The sequence below is a fragment of the Bacillus rossius genome, chromosome 1, assembly GCF_032445375.1.
Source record: "Bacillus rossius redtenbacheri isolate Brsri chromosome 1, Brsri_v3, whole genome shotgun sequence".
Classification (NCBI taxonomy): domain Eukaryota; kingdom Metazoa; phylum Arthropoda; class Insecta; order Phasmatodea; family Bacillidae; genus Bacillus; species Bacillus rossius.
This window is the reverse complement of record NC_086330.1, coordinates 136,151,784-136,177,226: the sequence shown is the minus strand read 5'-3', so window position 1 is coordinate 136,177,226 and position 25,443 is coordinate 136,151,784. Positions and strand designations below refer to the sequence as shown.

Sequence of the window (25,443 nt, the reverse complement as noted above, 5' to 3'; positions counted from 1 at the left end):
TTTTAAGAAATATAATGGGCAGTGAATCCTGTCACATTTTGTCGACTATTGACGTATTGGAAGATGATAGAAACAGTTATGTAAAGGTGAAACAGGCTATAGAAAGGTATATATGACCCAGGGTCAGTGAGGTCTTTGAACGATACGTATTCACTCAGAGGTGCCAAGATGAAAGGGAAAGTTTTGATCATTTTTTCACTGCCCTATGGCAGCTTGTTAAGAACTGTAATTATAATCACAGGACTGGGTAGAGTGCAGAAAACAAGATACTGCGGTATCATATTGTTCATGGTGCACTACATAAGACTGTCCAAGAAGCTTTGCAATGGATAGACAATTTCACATTAGAAAAAGCGGCAGCACATTGCAGGGTGTGTGAACAGAGTAAGCAAGAAGCACATTTAATACACAGCAGAGAGTGTTGATAGTGAGCATGACACAGTTATGGTCAGTAAGTTTAGTAAAAGCTCAAGTGGACAGCATCAGAGGCCAGTGAAAGATGTGGAAACAAGGGGAGTGTTCCAGTGCAGGCGATGCCAGTCAGTTCATGGACCCAAAGCGTGCCTGGCATATGGAAAGAAACGTACAAAATGTGGAGTTCTGAATCATTTTACAAGGTCGTGTAGACTTTTGAAAGTACAAGTGGTAGAGCAAGTTGAATCGTGCAGCTCACAAAGAAGCCTTTAAAGTGACAGTGTCAGTATAACACTGTGTCCTGTTAATGTTAGGGGTCTCGTTAAAGCGACAGGGGCAGCGGTGCTACTGGCACTAACTACCCCAATGAGTGGCAAGAAAAAATAATAATTGAAGGTGTAAATATGATGGTGAAATTGGACACCAGCACACAGGTTAGTGTGCTACCATTTCAGATCTTTAAAAAAGTTTAAAAGCATTTTAGATGGAGCCTACAAATGTGAAATTGAAGACATTGGATGGTGTCATCACACCTGTGGGTAAAGTAACCTTGCAGTGCCATGCTACGATAACTGGAGCTGATATAGACTTAATGTTAGTGGACTTGGATGTCGGGCCATTGCTCGAGTTACTGGGATGCATAGAACTCAACTTGGTGCAATGGGTGCCCTTTGTTGACAATAGGACTGCAAAAGACAACTTGGTAACTGTATGTGTTTCGTGGTCTGAGTTGCTTTCCTCAAGAAGTTAAGATCATTATTTTGTCCTCTTAGAGGAGTACCTAAAGCCTTGAGAGAGACACTCAAAGTTGAATTTGATTAGCGAGAGACAAAAGGGGTTATTCAAAAAGTGGATTAGGTTGATTCCAGGGCATGGGTAAGCAACCTAGTTGTCAATGAAAAACCCAGTGGTAAGCTTAGAGTGTGCCTTGAGCCGATGGACATAAATAAACAATTCAAAACACATGGTTCCCAAACTCAGTGAGCAGCTGGCAGAAAAAAAATACTTCCCCGTATTTTTTCTACAGGAAGGTTTTCATCAGATTGAATTAGGGGAAGAGGCATCACTTAAATGTTGCTTTTCCAGCCCATTTGGGATCTATCAATATATGTGGCTACTGTATGGAATAGCCAGTGCACCAGAACTTTTTCAACATCTAGTTGAGAGCAATTTTGCAGATATACTTAACACAGTAATATACTTTGATGATTTACTCTGTATGGGGAATACTGAGTAGAACACGAAGCTGTTCGAGTTGTGGAAAGGGCTAGGGCTCTAAATATAAAATTTAATGTGGGTAAACTTCAGTACAAAGCTATGGAAGTTAAATACATTGGCCATGTTTTCTCTGCAGCAGGCATGAAAGTAGATCCAGAAAAAGCAAGGACACTGATAAATTAAAAAAAAAAAACCTTACGGGAAAGAATTGTAACAAATGATGGGGATGTTCAATTACATCCGTAGTTTCTTTCTGCAAATGGCAACACTTACAGCACTTCTATATGAACTACTTAAAGGGGGAGTCGACTGGTACTGGCTACCTTTACATCAGAAAGTATTTGAGGAGCTGAAACAGAAAGTTGCAGTTGCACTTTTACTGGCATTATTTGACCCAGAGAAAGAAATCACCTTACAGTGTGATGCATCATTGTATGGGCTAGGGTGCTGTTTGTTGCAGAAGTCTAGTTCTGGTAACCTTCAGCTAGTCACAACTGCTTCAAGAAGCCTATCAGTCAGAGAAGGAACTTCTAGCCATATACTTTGCAGCAACAAAGTTTCATAACTTTGACGTCGACCGGGGCTACGCCCTCCCTAAGCCCGATGTGCCTCATGCCGTTGCCACCCCTCTCCTCCCACCACCACCCTCTATTTCAAACCTCCCGCCCCGTGTGCAGGTGTGTGTGTGCGCGCGTGTGAGGCTGCCGACAAGAGGCGAGAGTAGAGTCTGTGCCACAACCCCTTTTGTTTTCTTATTTAATCTTAAGGTTTACGTAATTGCTACATGTCTTTTCTTCAAATAATATTCCCCATGGATTATTTTTGCAGTGCTAGTTGGTAAGGACGGCGCAGCGCCCCACGCGGCAGGCAATGGAACTACCCGCAACCCAGTTTCAACCATAATCCTAATTAAATAATTAATACTTAACATAATAATTAAAGGAAGCCTTGGTATAATTTTATTATAAAAATTTTAGTGTGTTTGTTTTAGTTAAATATGTAGTAATGAATAACAGGAGAGACTAACGGTAAATCCAGCGTTTTCCAGCCGCCATGCTGCCCTGGCCTCTTCAGTCGCTTCCGTTCATCACCCGGGGTAGGACGCTTGGTGAGCATCTCGCAACTTCACTTTTTACATTCAACTGATCTCTTAGCATCCGCCGGACTTTTTATAATTTCTAAATCCTTTTTTTATCTGCGAGGCCTACTCCTGGTGGCCGACTCGTTTCAATAAATATTTAAGTTCATTTCAAACGTTTAAACATGAACCGTGTCTTAGACTCACGAGGCCAGGCCACGAGGTGACCTGGTCAGCCTGTAAACCGATTCTTTCCCGCCGTTGGCGTTATTAACAGTTTTAATGTGGTAATGTAGACGTAGCGCAACTGGAGACTTGTTTGTAATGTTACCGCAATAAAAGGAGTGTGACGAGCCTGTGAGTATTTAGTCGAGTGACCACGTGTTCGTGCTCCTGAACCACGAAGCGTGTGGGATGCCTTAAGAGCCCACTGGCACGATATGGTTTGCTAAGGGAACCGGGCCTAGCCCTACACGGGTCACGTCACGCCCTGAAGGGAGTCTCCGCCGGGTCCACGTGCCCATATCATGTGGTGGCGCCCACTCCGACATTCCATTCGTTACGTTCCCGTAAGTCCCTAGTACGACAACTTTACCTATGGTTGGACAGTAAATGTCCAAACTGACCACAGGTCCTTTATTGGCATAGAATGGTGAAAGATATAGAGGAACATGTGTCGAGGTGCGGGGCATGTGAAAAATTTAAGAGGGCTAAGCACAGGGAACCTCTTATACTACAAACTGCTTTATTTCCAAGTCTATGTAGATAAACTTGAAATGGCAGGAAAGGCCTTCTTGATACTTATCACTATTCTCACTGATTTGATGTTGGACCATTGGTTGCAAAAAATTTTGCGGGTGTCATAAACGCCTTGCAGGATATGTTTAATGTTCATGGGTTTTTCAAAGTCCTCATCACAGTTATTGTACCCTTCACATCGTATGAGTGCCAGCAGTACTATAAAAATGATGGCATCACTCTGACTACATGTAATCCACACTACCATTGAAACAATGGGATGGCAGAAAAAGCTGTGGGAATTAGTAAACAGATCCTACGCAAGAGGAAACCAGAGAGTACTTATCATAGAGTTCTCTTGCACGAGTATAACAATACCCATGTCACGGGGTTGCAGGCTTCACCGGCACAAATCCTATTCAGTAGATGCGTTAGAACCACCATGCCCATCACTACAGCCATGCTGTAACCTGTCATCCAGGAGGGATCTATGAAGCCTTGCAAGTCAGCCAGACTAGGTTCAAACAGTACTACAACAGGTCAGAGGACAGATGTCAAATTTCAGTAAGGTGAGAGGGTAGTCACCAAAATAGAAAGTGACACTGTTTGGGAACTATCTGTAATTGTCTCACAATGCCGTGAACCAAGATCATACCTCGTCAGGAAAGACAGTGGTTTGAAGAAAGACATGTTTTTGTGCCCTTCAAGGTGCAAAGGAGCAGGTCTTATAGAATGGTTGCTGAATCAAGAAATAAATTAGGGAGGTCAGGCAAGTTCTGCAGTGCAGGGTAGAAGCGGGAGTACTGATACAGATACAAAAGATTTTCAGGGATTTAGTGGTAAGAAGAGTGAGGGGGTAATAAGTGATTCTAGGCAGAGACAACGTTAGGGATTTGCCAGACAGTGGAAGTAGAGACCATTATTTGACGAGAAGTGGTAGGAGGGTCAAAGTGAAACATGTCTACGAAGGGTAACAAGTATAGTGGAAACTTGAGGAGATGCAAAGGGGGAGGGGTTATGGGTGCAGTAGTTGGAACAGCGCCCATGACAGACAGTGTGTGATATAATATGGCATCCAATCTATGTATGTTGTGTATCATTTAATATAAGTTAAAATAAATAAAACATGTATCACTTACTGTCGGAGAAAAAGTTAGCAAATATTTAGTGAAGCTCATATGGGCATAATATAACATGTTTACACCAATTTATTTTGCCTGACAGTTTAGCAGTCACATAATTTAAACCATATACATATTTCTTGGTTATGATTCTTATCTTATTCGACTAGTTCCAAGGTACGACTATCATTTTGTGCTATTTTCTTTAACTTATTGACCTTCTTTTGATAAAATGTCCTCACTTTTATTGATATATTTGTAAACAGCATGAAAAAATTTAAGTTGCATATGTACTAAATGGCTAAAAGAAAAAATTTTATATTTATACCACATGCACATATTAATAATGTTTCCTCGTTTTGCAGAGTACTGAGTGCGCTACTGTACGAGAAGTTCCTAGCAGGGGCCAAGTGGAAGACCGTGGAACAAGCAACAAGAATAAAGAATCCATACACCCTGGGTAGAAAGGTATAATAATGTTGTGCCCCTTAGACCTCGAACATGCAAACGGGTTCCAACCGTACTGGCCCTTACTGTCAATGTGGATGTGATATTTTTACAGGATGGTGTGGTTGATGAATTTGCCCAAGGAGTAAAGGATGCTACAACCTGTCCTCGCTGTTTGGAGCAGTCCCTTCCTGACTTGCCTAATGAGGAGGAAGTGGAGGAAATGATTAAGGAGGCCGAGATCAGGCTGTTAAAAAGTAAAATGGTAATAAAGATAGCAAGTGTTCACATCTCAACTCCACCAAAAACACCTGTTACTGCAAAAAAATTTAAGTTTTTCCTCATATGACTGTTTCAACAGGAAGACTATATGTTCATTTATCCCCTTCCCCCAACTCTCTCTCACACACACACACACACACACACACACACACACACACAGAGCTAGGTAATTCAAAAAAATTAATTGACTGTCCTATTTCTAGAATTAACTAAATAGAAATAATTTGTATTAAAAAATATTTGTCTGAGGGAATTAGATACTAAAATTCGCTACACTTCCAAATGATGTTAATTTTGGTAAAATGTGAATAAAACCTTCAAAATCAACTACCCGACCACTCTGCCCAGTCAGTATAAGTACCTGTGTACCTGAGAACAACGGTCATTCGAGTCAGGCTCTTGAAATGGGGAGGGTGTGTTTCTCCTCCCTCCTGGCTGGCTTAAGACACATAAAGGTGGTCGGCCACCCCCCTTCCCTGGAATGTGTGGGTTTTACCCATGCATGCGCAGGACAGGGCTGAGAGCCACAGTGTTGCCAGTTCTACTCCACCCTCCACCTCCCCTCCACGCGACCAAGGCCATGACCCTCTACAGCTGATTGAGGTTGACAAGCGAAGTTTGGTGGCCCACCGGGCAATACCTTCGCGCGCACTTTAGATATTAACACATTACCCTGATGTACATAATATTCTATGTTAACTATCGTTCAAGATAAAACCATAATCCACTTTAAATTTTTTTTTATTTTCACTTACATTTCAAACATAAATCTTGAAATGAGGTGTTATAAACATGCTCTATGATCATATCATAATTAAAAATTTTCTCATGGTTACCTCAATTTGGGAAGACCTGAAGTTATGAGATGTTATTTATACCTGATACTTAAAGAGACAAATAAATAGGAATCATAATAGCAGAATAAATTTATAAATAGTGATTAGCACAAATGTAAAATAAAATCTCACTGAGTAATTTAAATACAATTACTGCAATAGTATATTGTCTAATTAGAGGTGTTACTATTAAATATCATCACAAGCACTGTACACTATTTAATATTTATAACATTACAAATGTGAATTTTCTTAATCAAAATCCACAAAGAAAGATGGATGCAAAATATCTAATTTATTATTTACTTATGACACAACATTAACAAAATTTACAACTTTTAACATCTTAAAACATGGCTTTGTTTTTTGTTCACAGTCAGCACCATCATAAAGTAATTTTGCAAGTCATTGGTTTCATTTGATAACTTCCTTATAACCAGTGGCAGATATAGGAATTTATTTTAAGAGAGTATCTGAAAAGAATAATTAAGTAAGAATTTTTGTTTTTAAAAAACTTAAGTTAGAACAGTCATTATCTAACATGCATCAATGTCCTTGTGGTTTGCGATTCCAAGTGTCGTAACAGTTCACTTTGAGTCGCCCAAAATAACATACTGCCTTCACGGAGATATCAAAAATTTTTCTTCATTAATTCAAAAAATGTAATAGTCCCCTATTCACCCCTGCGTCAGCCACTTCTTATAACCTTACAGAGAGGCATACACGTGAATCAAGTGATGACCGATGAACGAGCTGTAGGTGGGGAGTGCTACACATTCTTGAATCAAGCCCAATTAACTAATAACCACTGTTATTATTACAATTATAGTTACAGTGGAACCTCATTATTACGAGTACGGGATACTACGAGACCTTCGAAAATACGAGAGTTATGTAATGCACCGTCAGTTTGACTACGTAAATCATACTTAATTTGGTAATTACGAGTGTTTCCTTGTTGGCCCTTCCGTAAGTACAAGTGATTTAAATGACATTTTGAAAAAAAAGTTTACGCAGTTAACACAAAGACTACTAAAAGAATGACAAGGAAATGGCATGACTGGTAAAAAGCAACCTGCCTTGTTTCTCGTTCCGCTACTTTCCCCTAGCAGGGTGAAGGGGGAAGAGGATTGGTCGTGGGCGAGATTGTGGTGACTAACGACATGCGCTCTCTCTCTCTCTCTCTCTCTCTCTCTCTCTCTCTCACACACACACACACAGTGGCTCTCTCGCTTGTGATGATAGCTACTTCCCCTCCTTTCTTACACTTCCCCTCCTTTTCTTTTCCTCATCCCGTTATTCCCCAGCATTGTCCTCTCTCTCTTGCTGTCTCTCTCTTTACCCTAGGTTGAAGGTTGACATTGAACAAAGGTGCTTGAAAGAGCACATCCGGCAGCAGTACGTGAAGGCTTACAAAAAAAAGGGGGGGAAAAGGGGGAGGGATATGCATCAGAGCTGCCACATTTATGGTGAGACTCACCACAAATGTAACCTAACCAGAAAGTATAAACTCATTACGTTCACCCCTGCACATTAAGCACTGTAGAGTGCATCTGTGTGTTGTTACGACAGCCAAGGTTCTTGCCTAGTAGCTAGCTTCTGCGCTGGCTTTCGACTATAGGGAGAAATCTAAAAATAAACCAGCTTACAAAGGATGGGAAGCTTTCGCCCCTTCCTTCCTGCAGCCTTCTTCCCGCACTTCTCTTAATTTCCTTTCTCCGCTGCACTTACCTCTCCTCCTTCATGACACGACCGTGGCTTCAGCTGCTATCTTAGCTGTGTTCCGTTGCTTCCTCATGCTTCACACGAATTCATTCCAGATTAAAACAAAAACCATTGCAGATACAAAAAATCATAGAGACCTTTTAAATTTGTAATTTAATTTGCTACAACTTTTATTCAATGTGTTTTTCACTAAAGAGAACCGTTTTCTAGTTACGGTGTGAAATTAAGATATTTATAGAAGGTTCAGGAATCTTAACTTTGACTTCAATTTTCTATGTTTGGTTATTACGAGTATTTGTAGTTACGAGGATTTTTCCCGCCATTGTCAGCTCTCGTAGTAACGAGGTTCCACTGTAATTAAAAACCTAGGCGTAAACCTTCTGCCAAGTAACATTAAAAAACCCAGTAATTATGTATATAATTTCCAACTGATAAACTGCCAGCCTCGAAGTAGACAAAACAAAATTTTGTTATAATTTCGCTAATTTTGTTTCAATATTGCGGTCTTACAGCCTATTAATTTTAAGGTAGATTTTGAAGAAAATACTGCCTATTGCAGCAGTTATAATGTTGCAACTTCCAGAAAATTTATGTAAATTTTCATTTTAATATACTGTGTGTGTGTGTGTGTGCATTGGCGGTACATATTTGTGGGTAACCTGGAACTGGCTGCCCTTGTTTCTGTCGTTGAAATTTCTTTGACGATTGGTTCCAGGTATAATATCTTGGCATTTCAGAGTAAATCAGCATTCTGGCAAAGCCATCATTCTGGCACATTTCAAAGAAGCTGGTCAATGTTGTCGATGGCAGCCTGTCAACACGTTGTAATACATTCTCCATTGTAAAATACACTTTTTGACCATTTTCCAAATGTACGGCCAAGTGAACAACTGTGGGGTGTCTTTCATGTATTGTAAATGAAAAAATATGCCACATCGCTTCGTTACTGCTAACACAGCGGCCCATTTGAAATTGAGTGACTTCATTGTTTGAATTTATGGCAGCAACTCCGAACACAGCCATGTCACTACCTTTGTTCATGTACTTGCAATGTACTTAATAGATTTCACGGACTGGCAAAATTCGACGTTTATGTGTGCTTTAAATGTCTTTGAGAGTAACGGCGAAAACGGAACAACCCAACGATTATCAACTTCAATGTCCAGTTGATTCACTTTAACTATTGTTGACCTTCCATTGTCATCTGTAGATCTGCGGCGATATAGTGGATAACCATTATTTCCAGTAATTGTTTCTGCTACTAATTGTCTTGGGTAGCGTTTTGAACATTATCCTTCAACCATACACGGAGAAATAGGATTTAATATTCCACAGGGACCATGAATCATATTTTTTGTAATCACCTCATGTCACAGTGGATCTTCATCATTATCAGGAATTTATGCTGATATTACATCATCGATTTCGTTCGGTCTTATTCTCTCAACCAACCAAATGAGGATATGTGCATGTGGCAATCCGCGCTTTTGCCACTCAACTGAATACATCGAACAACGCGTCTCTCCGAACACGCGATACTTGACAATAAAATCCATTAGTGATTTTAATTTTCTTTTGAACACCCTTGCAGTAATGTATTGGCGATCAATGGGTGATTGGCCAGGTTAATAATTCTTGTTCAATTTCGGTCCACTGTGGATTGCACGTGAACATGATAAACAATTCTGGTGTGCCATAATGATGTACATACAACATAGCATCTTGAGCGTATTTGTGCATAGGCCGAGGACTTCCGACGTATGTTGCTGGGAGAATAGTTGTTCTGCCGACATTCTGTGCATTTCTGTCAGCATTGATTGCATCGCGCAGATTAACGTATTCCTCGGAATGGAGTTTTGCCTGGTTCAACCTGTTATATGTCAATCGCTCTGTCTCAACTTTCACGTACATATCCACAGCATATTGGTGAAATAAACGCCAAAATTTTAAGATGTGGTTGTCCTCATTTTCCCGAACCATCAGTCGGTATGAATAATAATTCATTGAACTAACTTTTTTGTTAGTTTCGGAACCTGTGATTGGATATATCATCTTCATTGAAAAATGATACCCATCTTCACCTTGCCAAAATAAGATAGGATACTGTAATGCATCATATGATCTATGTGTTTCGGAGACACGCTGCAGTTGATCGTTCCGCCAATGTAAAACAATATCTCGATTTTCTAAATTTTCACCCACGATGACAATAGCGACTTCATCAATTGTTGGCACATTAAAACATCTTGCGTGTTGTCCTACAGGCATCTTGTCGGCTCTGATGACAATTTTGTGGTTGTGGCATGCAATCTAATGCGGTCTTGAATAATGCAACCATTTTGTTGTGTTGATGGAAAAATATTTGGAGTTGTTCCACAATTGGTCTTTTCACTGAATTATTGTGTGCACAATGCTGATCACCTTATCTTGCTGAATCACCCATAAAATAAATTTGCAAAAATTTGTAGTCACTGTCCGGCGTTGGCAATAAGGAACCTGTTTGATGATATATTTGACCCTGAATCCTGAATGTGGGCATAAAATTATCTCGAATAAGTTTTGTTGCACCAAATGAGTTCATTTGAAAGCAATTATTGTATTGCTGGATATGAGTCAAAAAATTTTTGGAATCTGGCCCATTTCCAGAAACCAACGAATGTAGTGGGTCTGGTGGCGCTTCCAATGGCATCAATTTGACCTGGCCGCTGGCGCAACACAATCCAGGGGCTTTATTTTTGAACTTCAATGCTTTGCAATGTGAACATACAACGTTCATATGTTCAATAGCAACGATTTGCTGTGAGGTGTAATCGATTGCCACGTTATAATTGAATACAGCTCGATGTGGATAAAATGCAACATTTCTATGTTCTTGATATCGATTCTGTTCAACTTTCGCGCTTCGCGTTGCTCATCAGTTTGACTTGCTCTTAAATATCTTTGACTCTCTGCATTGCGAGTTCTGCGACCTATGTTTGTACTTCTACTTCTTGGCATTTTTAATATCAAAATATAAACTGAAAATTGTAAATGAACAAACTTTAAACTCCATAAATTTTCCGATTCAATCAACTGTGCAGTGTGCACTAAGAAATTAAAACCATAATTCATTAACAATATGCAAAATAAAAGCAAAATGGTTTAATTTTACCTCGTCAAAGATATCATTCCGACCAGGGAGCTGGGTAAGGGTTATAATTCGTTCTTAATGTCGACCATGAATTTCCATAATGAAGTTTGCTAGAATTATGCAATCTTTGTAAACGATATTGGCAATGTGCGATCTGTCTGAACAACTGGCAGACAACTATCAAACAACTGAGAGTTATTTCAAACGTGCTTAGCAAAGAGTATATAACGCTGGGGCTAAGGTTACATTAAAAAATTTTATAATAAAGGTAGTCGTTAAGTTTTCTTAAATTTTCTAAGTTTCTGCACAATTTTCTTAATTTTTTTTAATGTATGAACCTTCTACGAAGTACTATAAAACATATTAAAAAAATATGAAGGAAATCGGTAAAGCAGTTTTCAAGTTATAGCATGACCAGGAGAAATAGGGGTTCATTTTTATATATATATAGATTTAATGTTTACACTACAAAAATGTATACTGTCAGGTTTTTCGTGTATTTTTCCGATTAATATAAAATTTATTTCTGTAAGCCTTGTAAATTAGTAAATAATGCATCAAACACAGGTCACTCTAAAAATATATAAAACATGTTAAAATTACACCTATTTATCTATAAAACATGGCAAAGGTGAAGCATAATTTTAAATTCTTTTCCAAATTCAAGCAACTAGGAAATGTTCTGTGTTATAGGCAGTAACAACATGTATTATTTGGAAGCTTGAATTTGTAATTTATAATTTTAGGATGTATATTTTGTAGCTAAAATTTACAGAAAAATAATTTCGGAGCACTGATAAATTATTGTAGAATGGATTATGGAGATCATGCGAGTTCTGCAGGTTAGTTTGAGTAGTGCTATAACAAACTCTTCACCAATAATGTTTTTAGTTTGCACATGGAAATTAACATGATTATAAAACACTTGAATGAAAATGTTGTTCAAACAATTTGCACTAATAAACAATTTCACTGTAACAATTAAAGATGTATTATAGTTAAAATAATGTACAAAAACCTGTTTACAATCAATTTATAATTACTCTGACAATATTGAGGTTATCAGTATGAATATAAAAATAACTTTTAATATGTATTGAATTGTATAAGCAGCAGCATTTACACAATTTACTATTTACAAAATAAAACAATAAAAATGTGCATAGTTACCTATTTACAAAACTCAAATCTGGCTACATGTTTCTCTGCCTAGTTAGCTATGATAACTCATTGACTAAAAGTAACAAACAAGTATGTTACAAATGTTTAAAATTATATCACATTTAAGATATAGACTATTTGCAATAATAATGACAGCTTTAACTTACTCTAATCATAGTATGATTGTGGACAGTAAGTTTAATAGAGATAGTTTTAAAAAAATACAAACAAGAGAATATACTGTCAAATAAACTCTGCACATATAAAAACCAAAATTATTTGATTGTGCATGCCTCATGTGTAATAACGCTGTAAATAACATTATTCACCTTATTAAATTGAATCTCAACTATTAGGTAGTACAGTAAAACCTTTTTGTTGCGACCCCATTTATTGCGACCACCTCTCTATTACAACCCGATTTCGAGGAACCGTGAAAAAATTGCCGAAAATCCGAAGAAAATCGGATGGAAAATAAATTTTTTGTAGTTAGTAGCGTGTTACTGCGTTTCTCTTGCCGAGTGCTGTACTGCTGCAGGCAGCGCGTATCTAAAAATAGATACCACTTCCTGTCGACCGCTGTCAGCACTTGACAACCCCCATTCCACGTCCTTTTGCTGGCAGGGTGCGCAGTTAAAGATTTTTGTGGCGACGTTTTTACGTTTAGCTTTTTGCGAGTGTCTAATGTCATACCCAATTAGGCAAAGCTACCTGCTGGCTTTCTCTTGATTTTAATTACTATTGGTTAACAATGTTTAGTTTTTGAAGTCGCGACTTGGTATATTTTCTGGCTTGAATTTGTGAACTATTGTTGACGACTTATGCAAATTTTTTCCCCCCGATTTGGTTACCTGAAAGGTTGGGTTTTGTGACGACTGTTGGCGATTTACACATTTGTTTTATTTCATACGGATTTGCGGTTTTGACGAAATGAGTGTTAAACGAGCCAGCTTGTCACTCATTAAGAAGTACGAGATAATACAGGAAGTGGATGAGAAGAAGCTGTCGAAGACGGATATCGCGCGACGACATGGCATTCCGAAATCAACTCTTTTCACAATAATAAAAAAAAGGGAAGAAATAGTAAATGCCGTTTTGAAGGACGGCCGCAACGTCCAGCTGAAGAATTTGAGGGGCGTGACACATGCGAATCTGGAGGAAGCAATGCTGGAGTGGTTTGGCCAGCTTAGGGCGCAAAACCTGCCTGTAAGCGGACCCATGATGCTGAAAAAGGCAGACGAATTAAGCTTGAAGTTAGGCATTGAGAACTTCAAATGTTCAAACGGTTGGCTGGATCGTTTTAAAGTTCGTCATGGCATATCGAGTCGTAAAATCGTTGGTGAAAGTGCGTCAGTCGACCCACAATCTGTGAACGAATGGTTGCCCTTGCTTGGAAACATCCTTTGCCGATACCCGCCTCGCGATGTTTACAACGCGGACGAGCTGGGGATGTTCTATAATCTGATGCCAGATCGTACTCTAGCTATGAAAGGTGACATGTGCAAGGGTGCAAAGCGAAGCAAAGAGCGCCTCACCGTCCTTCTGTGCTGCAACATGGACGGCAGTGACAAAATGAAGCCTCTCGTGATAGGAAAATTCCAGAAACCCAGAGGATTCAAGGGCAATGTAATTCCATGTGATTACGATTTTAATAAAAAGGCATGGATGACTTCAACGGTGTTCATGAGATGGCTTCGCGGCTTTGATGCAAAGATGGGCGCAGCCAACCGAAAAGTTGTTCTCTTTGTCGACAATTGCCCAGCACATCCTGCTGTCGACAACCTCAGGAACATTGAACTGGTGTTCCTGCCAAAGAACACCACCAGTGTGCTTCAGCCTCTGGATCAAGGCATAATACAGCAAGTGAAACTGAAGTTCCGCGAAATGCTCGTGCGGAGCATGGTTTTAAAAATGGAAATTGGCAAAGATGTCAAGAAGTGGGATGTATTTAGAGGGATAGAAGCAATTGTTGCTAGTTGGAGGGCCGTGCAGCCTACAATTATCGCCAACTGCTTCCGACATGCCCACTTTGTCACACCAGTCGACAAAGAGGCTACCGTCCATGTGCCTCTTGCTGCTGCCAACTCTGAAGACCCGGACGACCCGCCGACAATGGATGCCGAACCCCAGCCAGGCCCTTCAACGGAACCGGAGCTGGGCCCTGTGACAGTGTTGACACCTTCCCCTTGCACTGTTACTAGGCCTTGCGACGATCAAATGTGGCAGCATTTGGCCCCAGACTGTACATTTGAGGAATTTGTGAGAGTGGACGATGACGTCGCAGTTTGCGGTGCCCTTGATGATGCCGGAAAATTACAGCAAGACTCCAGTGACGAAGAGGGGGAAGGAGAAATGGAAGAACTCGAAGACGTTCCCACAACGAGAGACGTCCTCAAAGCTGGAGACGTCTATGCATCAATGCTACGACATCATGGTGCAAGTGAGGAGATGTGGTCTCACTTTACAAAATTGAAAGAATTTGTCGAGAAAGCTGCCATTAAGCAGAAACAGACCTCAATTAAGGACTTTTTTAAAAAGTAGGGCAGTTTTAATATAACTTGATTTTTTTTCATTAAATGAGTTTACGTGTATATTTTTTTCCCCTCGTACATTAAAACATTTCTTTGTTGAAGTGAAAGTTAACAGTGTGGAATATGTAACTTAACTTACATGTTCATTAAAACATACGTTGGTGTGTTACGTATGTAGAGCACGTATTAGTGTTTACAACATAATGACCAGCTGTCACGTCAATTACGTTGTTGGATATTATGACTTAACGGGTGAGTTATATTCAGTGCTGGATGTTGCCATTGTATGGGTGATGGTTTTGTAAAAAGGCCTACTTTTATGTTAAACGTTAAGCAGAACTCTTTAAGTTTGCATTGCATTAGTCTACTGCTAAAAAAAATTCTGAATTTACTTGTGTAAATTTTAAAATAAATTAAATTATTTAAAACAATGATGGGGCGGTTGCACTGAATATTTAAAAGATAAATGCTGTTTTATCTAAACAGCACGGTAAAATAAACTATCCCGCTTCTCAAAATCGTAAATTATTTTTGAAGTTAAACAAATTTAACTTATTATCACATCTTTGTTTACCGTATACAACCACGTAATACATCCACCCACTTTTTATTTTGATAAATTAGAGGGGAGATGGTAGGTGGCCAAGAATGTTTTAGATTGCTTTTGTGGGGTATTATGTTTTAAACTGCGGTCCTTGTGGTTCTAGGTCTTGAAACAGCATTGTAGAGCAAAAAGTACAAGTTTGACAAGTCCAGTCTGTGTCACTTATGCCTCTTTTATCCGCTGTCCAGGCAGAATTTATTTTTTACTCTGCTGCCGTGGCTGGTGTAGATTGTGGAGAGCAGATAATACGACCCTTTATTTTTATTTTTACCATGCCAGCTTGCTACTGAGGGGCGCTATCTTTATTTTTATTTTTACCGTGCCAGTTTACTACTGAGGGGATTATAGGCTGTTACCGTACATTGTGCTCTTAGAAGCCAAATTTAAAACACTTTCCACCATTCACTGCAGCATACATTTAACATTATGAAAAAAATTGGTATAAACATATTTACTAAGCCTAAAAACTATTTAAATAAAAAAAAAAACATCGTGGCTAGTTAACCCTACGAACAGAATTACTTTCGCTTTATGGTCATTGATGTTATGGTGAATATTGAATCCATCCAGCCACCCTAAGTGACACTTTTTAAGGTAAAAAAGTTTTTTTTTTTGAAGTGTGAAACATGTTGACAGGGAAACGCTTCGTAGCCATGCGTCACCCACCCGTATTGTTGAACGGAGGGAATGGTGAGTATAGTTCTTTTGCGGTAAATAAATACTTTTATGGTCCTACTAAATGTTTCCATACAAGAAGTTTTTTAAGTTTCGGTGATTTTCCAGCAGAAATACTGTTCTGTGACTTATAAACAAATTGTACCATAACTACATACAGTCTTAACGGTGAGTAGGTGCCGAGGGGTCTTCAAAATGTTTTTATTTTACCGGGAATGGAGTATACAACCTGGCTTTCATCGCACAAAGCAACGGAGTGAGGAAGAGGTGACGAGGGGGGAGGAGGGGGTGGGAAGGGTCGAGGGGATAAGGTTGTACACAGTTTCTCACGCAGAAGGTGGGAGAAGTTAAAATAGGAGGGTGGGGGATGAGAGAGAGAGAGAGAGATAGAGAGCGAGACAGGATGGTTTGTGGAATCTGGGAGGGATGAACCTTGAATGAACAAAGGAAGGAGAGCTGCAGCCAGCCTGTTTGACGAATTTCCCGCGCTCCCACTTACGTCGTACAAGCTACGGCCGTCGTGTTTTAAAAGGAATGTCCGATTTTTTTTGTTCTTCTTATACGAACATTAGAATATGAAAAGCCCTTACAAAATATACGCTGTGCGGTAAATAATATCTTTTTAAAAGCTTTTGTTATGAGTTTTTTTTTTTACAGATTTTGGTTGTACCTAGTGTCAAAATTTCCGATTTTTTTTTACGGTTCTTGAGAATATATTCGTAATCTTGATGCTTCGTAAAATCCGGGGTTCATAAAATTGGGTATTAATAGTATTAATAGTTGGCAGAGGAACAGCAGACTGCAGCAAGCCACCCCCTTCCCTCCCTCAAACCAAGCTAAGACATATGCTGCCGATGAGTTACTGCAGCCGTATAAAAGCGCTGTTCATTCCAGAGACAAGCTGTGTTCTACATTAGAATATCATCTCTTAAATCCAGCGCATTGAAAATACCATCTTTTTGAAACTTATTAATTTAATAATTTTGACCTTAAAGCTTGCTGCATAGCTATTTAACTACGGAAAGCAAGAAAACGTACATGTAAACTAATCACTAAAAATAAACTGTCTTTTCTTTAGAGGTGGCCTGTAGGGCGACGGACTTGTCATGAAGGTTGAAGTGGGTTTAAAGCAAGCCGACTGGCATTGTGAGTGACAGCATCCTGCCATTGTACGGCTGGTTTCTTGACGAGTAATTGATGGTGGGGGAAGGGGGGGGGGGGTCGAAATCAACTGAAAATTTCGGGAAAAATCTATTACGACCCCCCCTCTATTACGACCCTATTCCTGGGAACCGTGAGGGGTCGTTTCAGAGAGGTTTCACTGTATATACATAAATGCAAAAAATTATATTTTGTTAACTGTGTTTGAAACCACTGAAAATTTGCACACCAGGATTGGTCTTAAATAAAAAGAAAGATTTAGTACATATAGAATTTGAATATTGTTTTTCCATTACTAAGTTTCTTCAATGGAATTCTTGTGCTATATGATATTTATATGTTTAACATTTTTCATCCGTGCTGTCATCATTGTGTTGTCCATAATACTTCTTTAGTTTCATCATTGGTTCGTTTGCCCAACATCAGCTGATTCAGTATTTTTATTTTATTTTTTATGTTCATATTTTAATTAATTTTTTTTATTTTCGGAATTTTTCCATGACAAACAGTGCAAAACTGCAATGGCGTATGTCCAAAAAACTCATTAAATCAAATTTATATTTCTGAATTTTCTTTATAGGTACTTTTTTTTTACCACCTTTTATGCTTATAAAATGTAAGCAGGCTCTCGAATTGCAAACCTTGATGGAAAATTTGGCAAAGCAAGTTATGGTAGAAGACAGTGCTTGTAAAATGTTTCCAGTTTTGGTGGCATCTCGTCTTTCCAAAATCTTTTGTCTTTATATTTTTTTTCAATGAACAAGCTTTTTTTTTATCAGTCATCACAACAAGGTAGCGCAAAGCATGGTCAGTAATGTTGAGCAACCTTGTACTTGATAAAAATAGTTATGGCTTCTCCGATGTTTCATGTCATTTTCAGGAGTAACTTCCAAGAAAAATCTTTTTTTTCTTTTTTTCTTTAGCAGTCGTTATCAGTCCCTGTTGCCTATTTAAAGGAACACTTTTGACCTCCAGTGCTGCATTTTCTTCTTCTATCAATCCATCAGGATTTGCTACCAAAAATCCTTTTTCCAGGTCTACAAATAAACCACACTCAGATGCAATTAACCCAGCCAGTGTTCTTTTCAAACCGTTTAATGGCAAGATACTCATTGCGATGTCCGTACTCCATAGCTGATGTTAGTATGTGTGGTTGGTCTTTTTGTTTGCACACAACTAAAATAGCTTGCAGTTAGTTGTGAGCATCTCATATGCCACAATTGACTATCTCTTTGTGAGCATACTTGTCCAGTTCTTCTGCAGTAACTTGTAATCAACCACTGAAGTCACAACATTTCTTTTGCATTGATTTTGCATGTTCTAGTTCTTCCGCATAACGTCCATAATCGGCATCAGACATGAAACATAATCTATGTCGTTTTGTTGGTCTGACATTGGGGTACTCAAGTCGTCTGCGTTTTTTTGCTTCGCGTCGATGAGTTTTCTGCAGAAACAACTTCTCATGGGTTTGTTCTGGACAATGGCCCGTCAGAGTTTTAAATGGGCTTTGTTCCCAAAGATGACCTTTCTGAAAATGCAGCCCAGCAGCATAACACTTTTGATGAAAGGACCCCCGATGACCAAAGTTGATCCTTATCCCATAATTGTACTTTGCCAGCAAGTTCATGTAGAACTCTGCTGCATTGCTCATTTTGTTTTTGATTAATCTTGGGGCTTTCAGTACTAGACGATTGATCAGATGTTGAAATAAGACTAATAATAAAATAAAAATAAGTAAAATTAAATTTTGTATGTCTAAATAGTGTAAAATAACAAGACCAGACTGAACCATGTAATAAAAGTTATTATAACAGTTGGTTACAGTTAGTATAATTTTCTTAAATTAGTATTAAAATGAAATAAAGAATTGTATAAAAAGTAAAATATAATACTTTTCAGTTAATGGTATTTGAACCCTGTTACTCAAAGAAATATACTGCACATTTAAACACAGCTAACTGACTTGAAATGAAACAATGGTGTAATCACAGGATTTCAACGTAATTAAAAAATTTTAATAATTACTTTCAGTGAAAATTAAAAGCTTATGAAATGTATTCCAGAATAAATTTAGTATCACAAAGATGCATTTAATATGTCCCCTGAAATTCATGTAATAGAATATACAACCCGCCTTCCAACCAAAAAGGAAGGGGGGTCTCGTTCCCTACCTACCCTGGGTAACTACCAATAAAAAAAGGAAAACCAGAAATACGTAAAAAGTTCTAGAAAATTTACCCAAGTGGTCGAGCAAAAATTAGGACTATATTCACACAAAATAAAGGCTAGTCTTAGGCAACAAATAATGAAAAAGCAGAGTAATACTAAGCAGAGTGTTAATAAAGCCAACTTCATTTCGAAACTTCATATAAAATGTAAATATTTGTGTATGGCAGTTACTTGCTTCTAATATAACATATAAATTGCGGAAATATAAAGATAATAGAATATCATTACGCATTATAAGTCAGCACTGATTTACAAAATGAAAACCTAGTGATACCTTATGAATAAATAAGACAAAAAGCAAATAAATATATATATATGTATATATATATACATATATATGTATATATATGTATATATATATACACACACATATATCTATACACACACACATACATACAGAATGTATCAAAATTCATGTTCCAATGCTTGAGGTTAGAAAGCTCTTATTATTTGCAACCATTTTTGCCAATAAACATGTTGCCGGAAACGCGTAGTTAAGCCCCTGTAGCCCCAGAAAGAGTCAGCGTAGGCAACCCATTGGGCTTTGTGCGTGACAGACGATGCTGTGGTAAATTACGTGTTTACGACGCTGGGCAGCACTCAAGAGGACTGTACGATGTCGAATGCTGACCCCCGCCCCTTTTTACTTCCGTTGGTGGCGCCCTCACCTCTTTTCTTCCGTTCGTGCCGTGCCATAGCACTGCGCAGCGTGACATCGCAGTGTGTTTTGATATCACTGGTGGTCTGTCGTTGACTGTTCTGTCGTACAAGCAAACTCGTTGTGTCATTTCTTTCACTGTGGTTCTGAAAAGGGCGATGTTTTAGTGGAGCTCAATGGAGTACACGTTTAGTGAGTACACGGACATGCTGCTTGTTTACTGGGAAGCTAAACAAAATGGACGAGCCGCCCGTCATCTTTACGAAGAACGGTATCCGGGTTGTAGGATTCCAGCTCACACCATGTTTGCAAGACTTACTCAGCGAATGCGTGATACTGGTACATGTGCTGTCGCAAGACCAAATGCTGGTGCTCCACGCAGGGTTCTTACTCCCAGTTTTGAAGAAGATGTACTTCAGAGATTTGAGGACAGTCCGGATACAAGCACAAGGGCAGAAGGTTCCGATATGGACGCTGACAAAATGGCTGTTTGGCGAGTTCTTCATGAGCAACTCTTGTACCCGTACCACCTTCAAAAAGTGCAACACATGGGTCCGGCGGACTATCCTCTTCGCATGACCTTTTCTCGTTGGTACATTTGAAGAGTATTGAGGAACCCCGAGTTAGCGGTTTTATTCAGCGATGAAGCCAAGTTCAGTTACAGCTCGCCAGGAACGTTTTTCAGTTAATGTGTGGGCCGGTATTGTTGACGGCGTACTCATCTGCCTTTTTTTCTTCCGCCACGACTTACCGGCGCCGGATACCTCCACTTCCTTCAGAACGAACTACCAGGTCTTCTTGAAGAGGTTCCATTGCATGTCCGACGTGTGATGTGGTACCAACATGACGGGGCACCACCTCATTTTTCCCTGCAAGTGCGAGAGTATTTAAACCAAACATTTCCAAACCAATGGATTGGACGAGCGGGCCCTGTCACATGGCCGCCAAGGTCATCGGACCTAACCCCGTTATATTTCTTTCTGTGGAGTTAAGTAAAAGGGCTTATCTACGCTACACCAGTAGAAATGGTAGAAGAGCTTACACAGCGAATCATTGAAGCGTTCGAAATCATAAGGTCGACTCCACACATGCTCCAGCGTATCCGTGAAAACATGATTCGCCGTTGCCACCTCTGTGTCGCTATTTTGAGCCGTTCCTTTAGGCTGTCACGTTGTTAAAACGTATGCAACAATTTCAATGTTGTGAAACAAAGCCGAAGCTGTGATTGATTTCAGAGTGAAATTAAAATCTGTGCCACGATTAAAAAGGTTATTTCTCTACTCGAACATCCACAACATAACAATCTACAACGGGTTGCCTACGCTGACTCTTTCTGGGGCTACAGGGGCTTAACTACGAGTTTCAGGCAACATGTTTATTGGCAAAAATGGTTGCAAATAATAAGAGCTTTCTACCCTCAAGCGTTGTAACATGAATTTTGATACATCCTGTATACACACACACACACACACACACACACACACACACACACACACATATACATATATATACATATACACACACACATATATATATATACACACACACACATATATTACAAAAGTGTCCTACTGGGGGCCGGATTTAAATGTTTGCACACGCGAATATACGGTTTCTCGTCTTCCTGGTTATACACGATGAGCTGTTTGCCGTGACCTTCACGAAATATTGGCAGTACAGTCAAAAGCGCCGGGTATTGCCACACTATACGCCGGGGGGCGTCACTCAAATTGTTTAGTTCTGTGGGCAAAAAGGAAATCCAAAATCAAACTTTAAATTGCAAATAATCTTGACGTAAAGTCATACAAAATTGCGGCTGCACTCAAAGTTACTCAATGTCATACTAGGGAGCGTAGACTCGTTATATTTTCAGCATATCAAACAAGTAAGTCTAATCATCACAAGCCAACTATTATTGTGCTTCATAGATGAGAGCCCTTTTCAAATGTATGCTTCTTACGAAAATTCGTTTCTTGTCCCAAATCGGAAAAACAAATACTACGAGTCGCCTCTTTACCTTATCGTAGTTTTCGGTAGCGTGGCAGCTCATTATGCACCCGTCTAAGGCACGGCCCCATGCCTGCTGATGCCGGCATGGACTCTCGGTGCAGAGTCAAAGCGGTTTCTCTTGTCTCATGGCGGAACTCCTCAACACATCCATGCGCGGCGACTCGCAGTCCCACACTCCCGGTGGCACACAGTTCACACCTCGGCCGGCACTCAGGCGCTGGTGACGTCAGCCGCAAAGCGAAGTTACCGCTCCCAGTAGCCGTCCATAGAAACAAAATCTATATATATATAATATTTACGAAACTTGAAAGAAACCAAACAAAGAATAACCAATAAAAGAAGTAATTACAATAAATAAATAATTTTACAAACATATAGTGACTGACTTTTACAGATTAAAAAGGTCATTTAAAATGGAAATAATTCCGTAAAATCAATAAAGCCAAAATAAAATTATATAAATGTGGCCTGGTGGTCACAAATATATACAGGATAATGCCACCCCATGCTGTCTGCTATTGTATGAATGACTTCGGCTTGTGGGAATACCAGAAACACACATGCACATAATACTTTAATGCGTTAAACTCCCGCGGATTATAAAATCAATCGCATTATAAAATGTCACTGTGAATGTGCCTAAAAGCATATAACTTCAAAAACATGCACTTTACACTAGCAATTTACTACACTGTAATTTTTTGTAAGTTAAACACACATATTCATGTAAAATTAAAGATATTTGTAGATTTGTACATTTACATAAAAACAAATGTATTACTACAAAATAGTGTTCGCAGTAACAATAGGTTCATATCTTACCCGTATATTTATGTTTTGTGTTGTCCCAGTACCTCCAATAGTTAAAATAAACCATTTACTGAATAGCTTCTCGGTATTAACTGCACACAATAAATATAATAAAGTCAAATTATTGAACATAATATACTTGAGAATACAAATGCAATTAACTTTTTTTATTACTATACAAAAATAAAAAGTTATAAATTGAATAATATCACTGACTGAGAGCACCTTCGGCTCATATTATATATCCGTTTTTTAGTCTTAAAAATTATTTTATCACATTAGTGTCACCTTAACTGCAAGAACAATGATTAGACTTAAAAAAACCAGCAATAGAAGACTTCATTTTTCCAAATAGATCAATGGTGAACTGGGCAATGAGAGCAAAATTTAAAAAATAAACCTGAACAGCGCCATTAATTTAGTTTACAGTACTATTACCTTAAGGTTACATTGAATTAAAAAGTCAATAGATTAATGTTTGTAATGAAAACTAAACTGAGGTGTTGTCAAGTGCTTTCTGGTCAGTTTTCTATGAGGAGAATAGTTACAATTTATAGTCACTTACATTTAACTTAATTCATGTTATTCCAGGCCTCCTACAGGCGCCAGTTTGAGAATGGAATGCTGTCCAGCAAAGGAGCCAGCATTCTTGTTGCTGCTGCCAACGATGCGATGAACAAAGGAGAATTGAGTGTGGATGTAAACACACTAGCAGCCAGCTGGGAGTTGAAGGGTTTCTACAAGAAACTAAAATATATATTTGTGCAACTGAGAAAATTCACTAAATGTCCCAATTATAGTGATGAATACGTCGGCTATAGGTTTGTGAAATTTAAATTGCTTATATTGTGTGGCTTTGTATCAATTACCTAGAGGTTTGTTTGTGTGAAAATAATGCATAAACTCAATAGATCACTATAAGACCAAAGTTTCTTGGTACATTAAAGCAGTATTAACAATGCGCTTATGTGCGGTGTTTTGAACTGGTGTGCCACCTTTTATATGAAAGTGCAAACTTAACGTCAAGTGCCCGTTCATTTTATACATGTAAAGTTTAGCAAAGCTCAGTGCGTTACTATTTTTTAAGTGTTTGGTAGTACAAAGTTTTCAAATACAGTAGTCTGAAAAAAAAGGAGTTTTAGCCATGTTGGAAAGCTAGAAATTATTTTATGTAATATACACAATTTATTAAAAGTTCCATATGTTAAATTGAATGAAGCTTGTCTAATGAACAATTTTCAGTGATTTTTAACGTTAGGTGGTAGCACATCTAGTCCTGTGACTGTTCCCACCATTTAGACATGTCCATCGCCTCTGGTTCATCACAAAAACCTACTACCGACATAAACACACACATTATATCTGACATCGTCCGGGGCAACACCTCCGAGCCCGATACGCCAGTACCCTCCCACCTTCCCCTCCAGACACAGCATTCAAACCTCCCGCCACGTGTGTAGTGTGGGGATAGAGCGCCACGGACCTCGAAAAGATGGCCCGAGAGGCTTTTGTTGAGGCTACCCGGCAGCCATGTTTTTCCCGGCAGTTCTTCTTCGCCATCGCCGTGAGAGGGAGCTGAACTCTACGTAAACCGGACGTACCGCAGAGTGTTTATTTGAGTTACCTTGTAGAGTTGGGTTCGTAAATAAACGTGTGGACAATCTGTGCGTGCGCGCCTGTGAGAGTCAGCTCAATTCTACCACGTGCGTGTTGTCTGAGTGCCTGATCACGTGTTTGCCTCCTCGACGTCTGGCGTGTGGGACGCCGTAATCAACAGAGCGTGCCCGGCGCTGAGATCGGGCCAGGTCCAGGTGTCGCCGGGAACTGCAGCAAGGTGGTCGAGTCACTTCCTCACATGGGCAACGTCACACCCTGAGGCGAGTGTCTCCGCCGGGTCCGTGCCCCTTGACACGGTGGCGCCCAGTAAACTCGTACGTCTCATTAACAATACCCCCGACCATGTCATATCAGTACACACTTTAAATAAATAAATAAATTTAAAAAAAAAACAAGTTGTGTAGTAATTTAGTTACTGGCTTTTGATGCTAACCTTTACCAAAAAAAAAAATTTGTTTTATAATTTATAAAGAGCAATATTTTATTTTTTTTTTCATGGATAGGCATTATGGTTCTGTAACCATACCCAAAAATTAAGAATTTTTTATTGTTTGCTACTCTATTTGTTACAATCTTCCCATTCATAACTAGAATAAGATTGAAAACTCACTTTTCTGCAAAGAATATACTGCTTTGTAAAGAGCGGCTTTCCTCAAGCGACGACCATGGCGACCACTCGCACGCCCGGTCAAGGCCCGTTTCCCGGACATTGATTTCTGTAATGCCCGGTGCGCTTACAAGGAAAGCATGTTCGCTGCTCACGGCTCACAGCGGGCTGCGTGCACTCAGACACCGCGTGGCCGTAAGTACAGCAGTTGGCACACCTGGGACGGTTGGAGGATGGGCCGGGCGCATTAGCCGACTCATAACGTCTGCCGGCGGCAAAACTCGCCCCGACAGAGGGATCACTTACACTAGCCGCACACTCAACGGGCCGCGATGCGCGCACCGCGCGAGCGGGTACGGTGTTGACTTGAGACGTAAACTGAACATTAGGA

At 39.3% G+C, this 25,443-nt stretch overlaps 1 protein-coding gene across 8 annotated transcripts in view; it reads left to right on the top strand.

Moving 5' to 3' along the window:
• The window catches only part of LOC134546194 (sodium/hydrogen exchanger 10-like), a 405,401-nt gene that overhangs the window by 230,410 nt on the left and 149,548 nt on the right, over positions 1-25,443 (top strand). For all 8 annotated transcript variants that reach the window (XR_010079099.1, XR_010079097.1, XR_010079096.1 and 5 more), the window contains exons 9-11: positions 4,935-5,037; positions 5,132-5,281; positions 23,420-23,649. Coding sequence is in view for 5 of the 8 variants with exons in the window: in XM_063388789.1 (XP_063244859.1) it covers positions 4,935-5,037; positions 5,132-5,281; positions 23,420-23,649 (483 nt within the window). In the remaining 3 variants the exon portion in view is untranslated. The remainder of the gene's footprint in view (positions 1-4,934; positions 5,038-5,131; positions 5,282-23,419; positions 23,650-25,443) is intronic.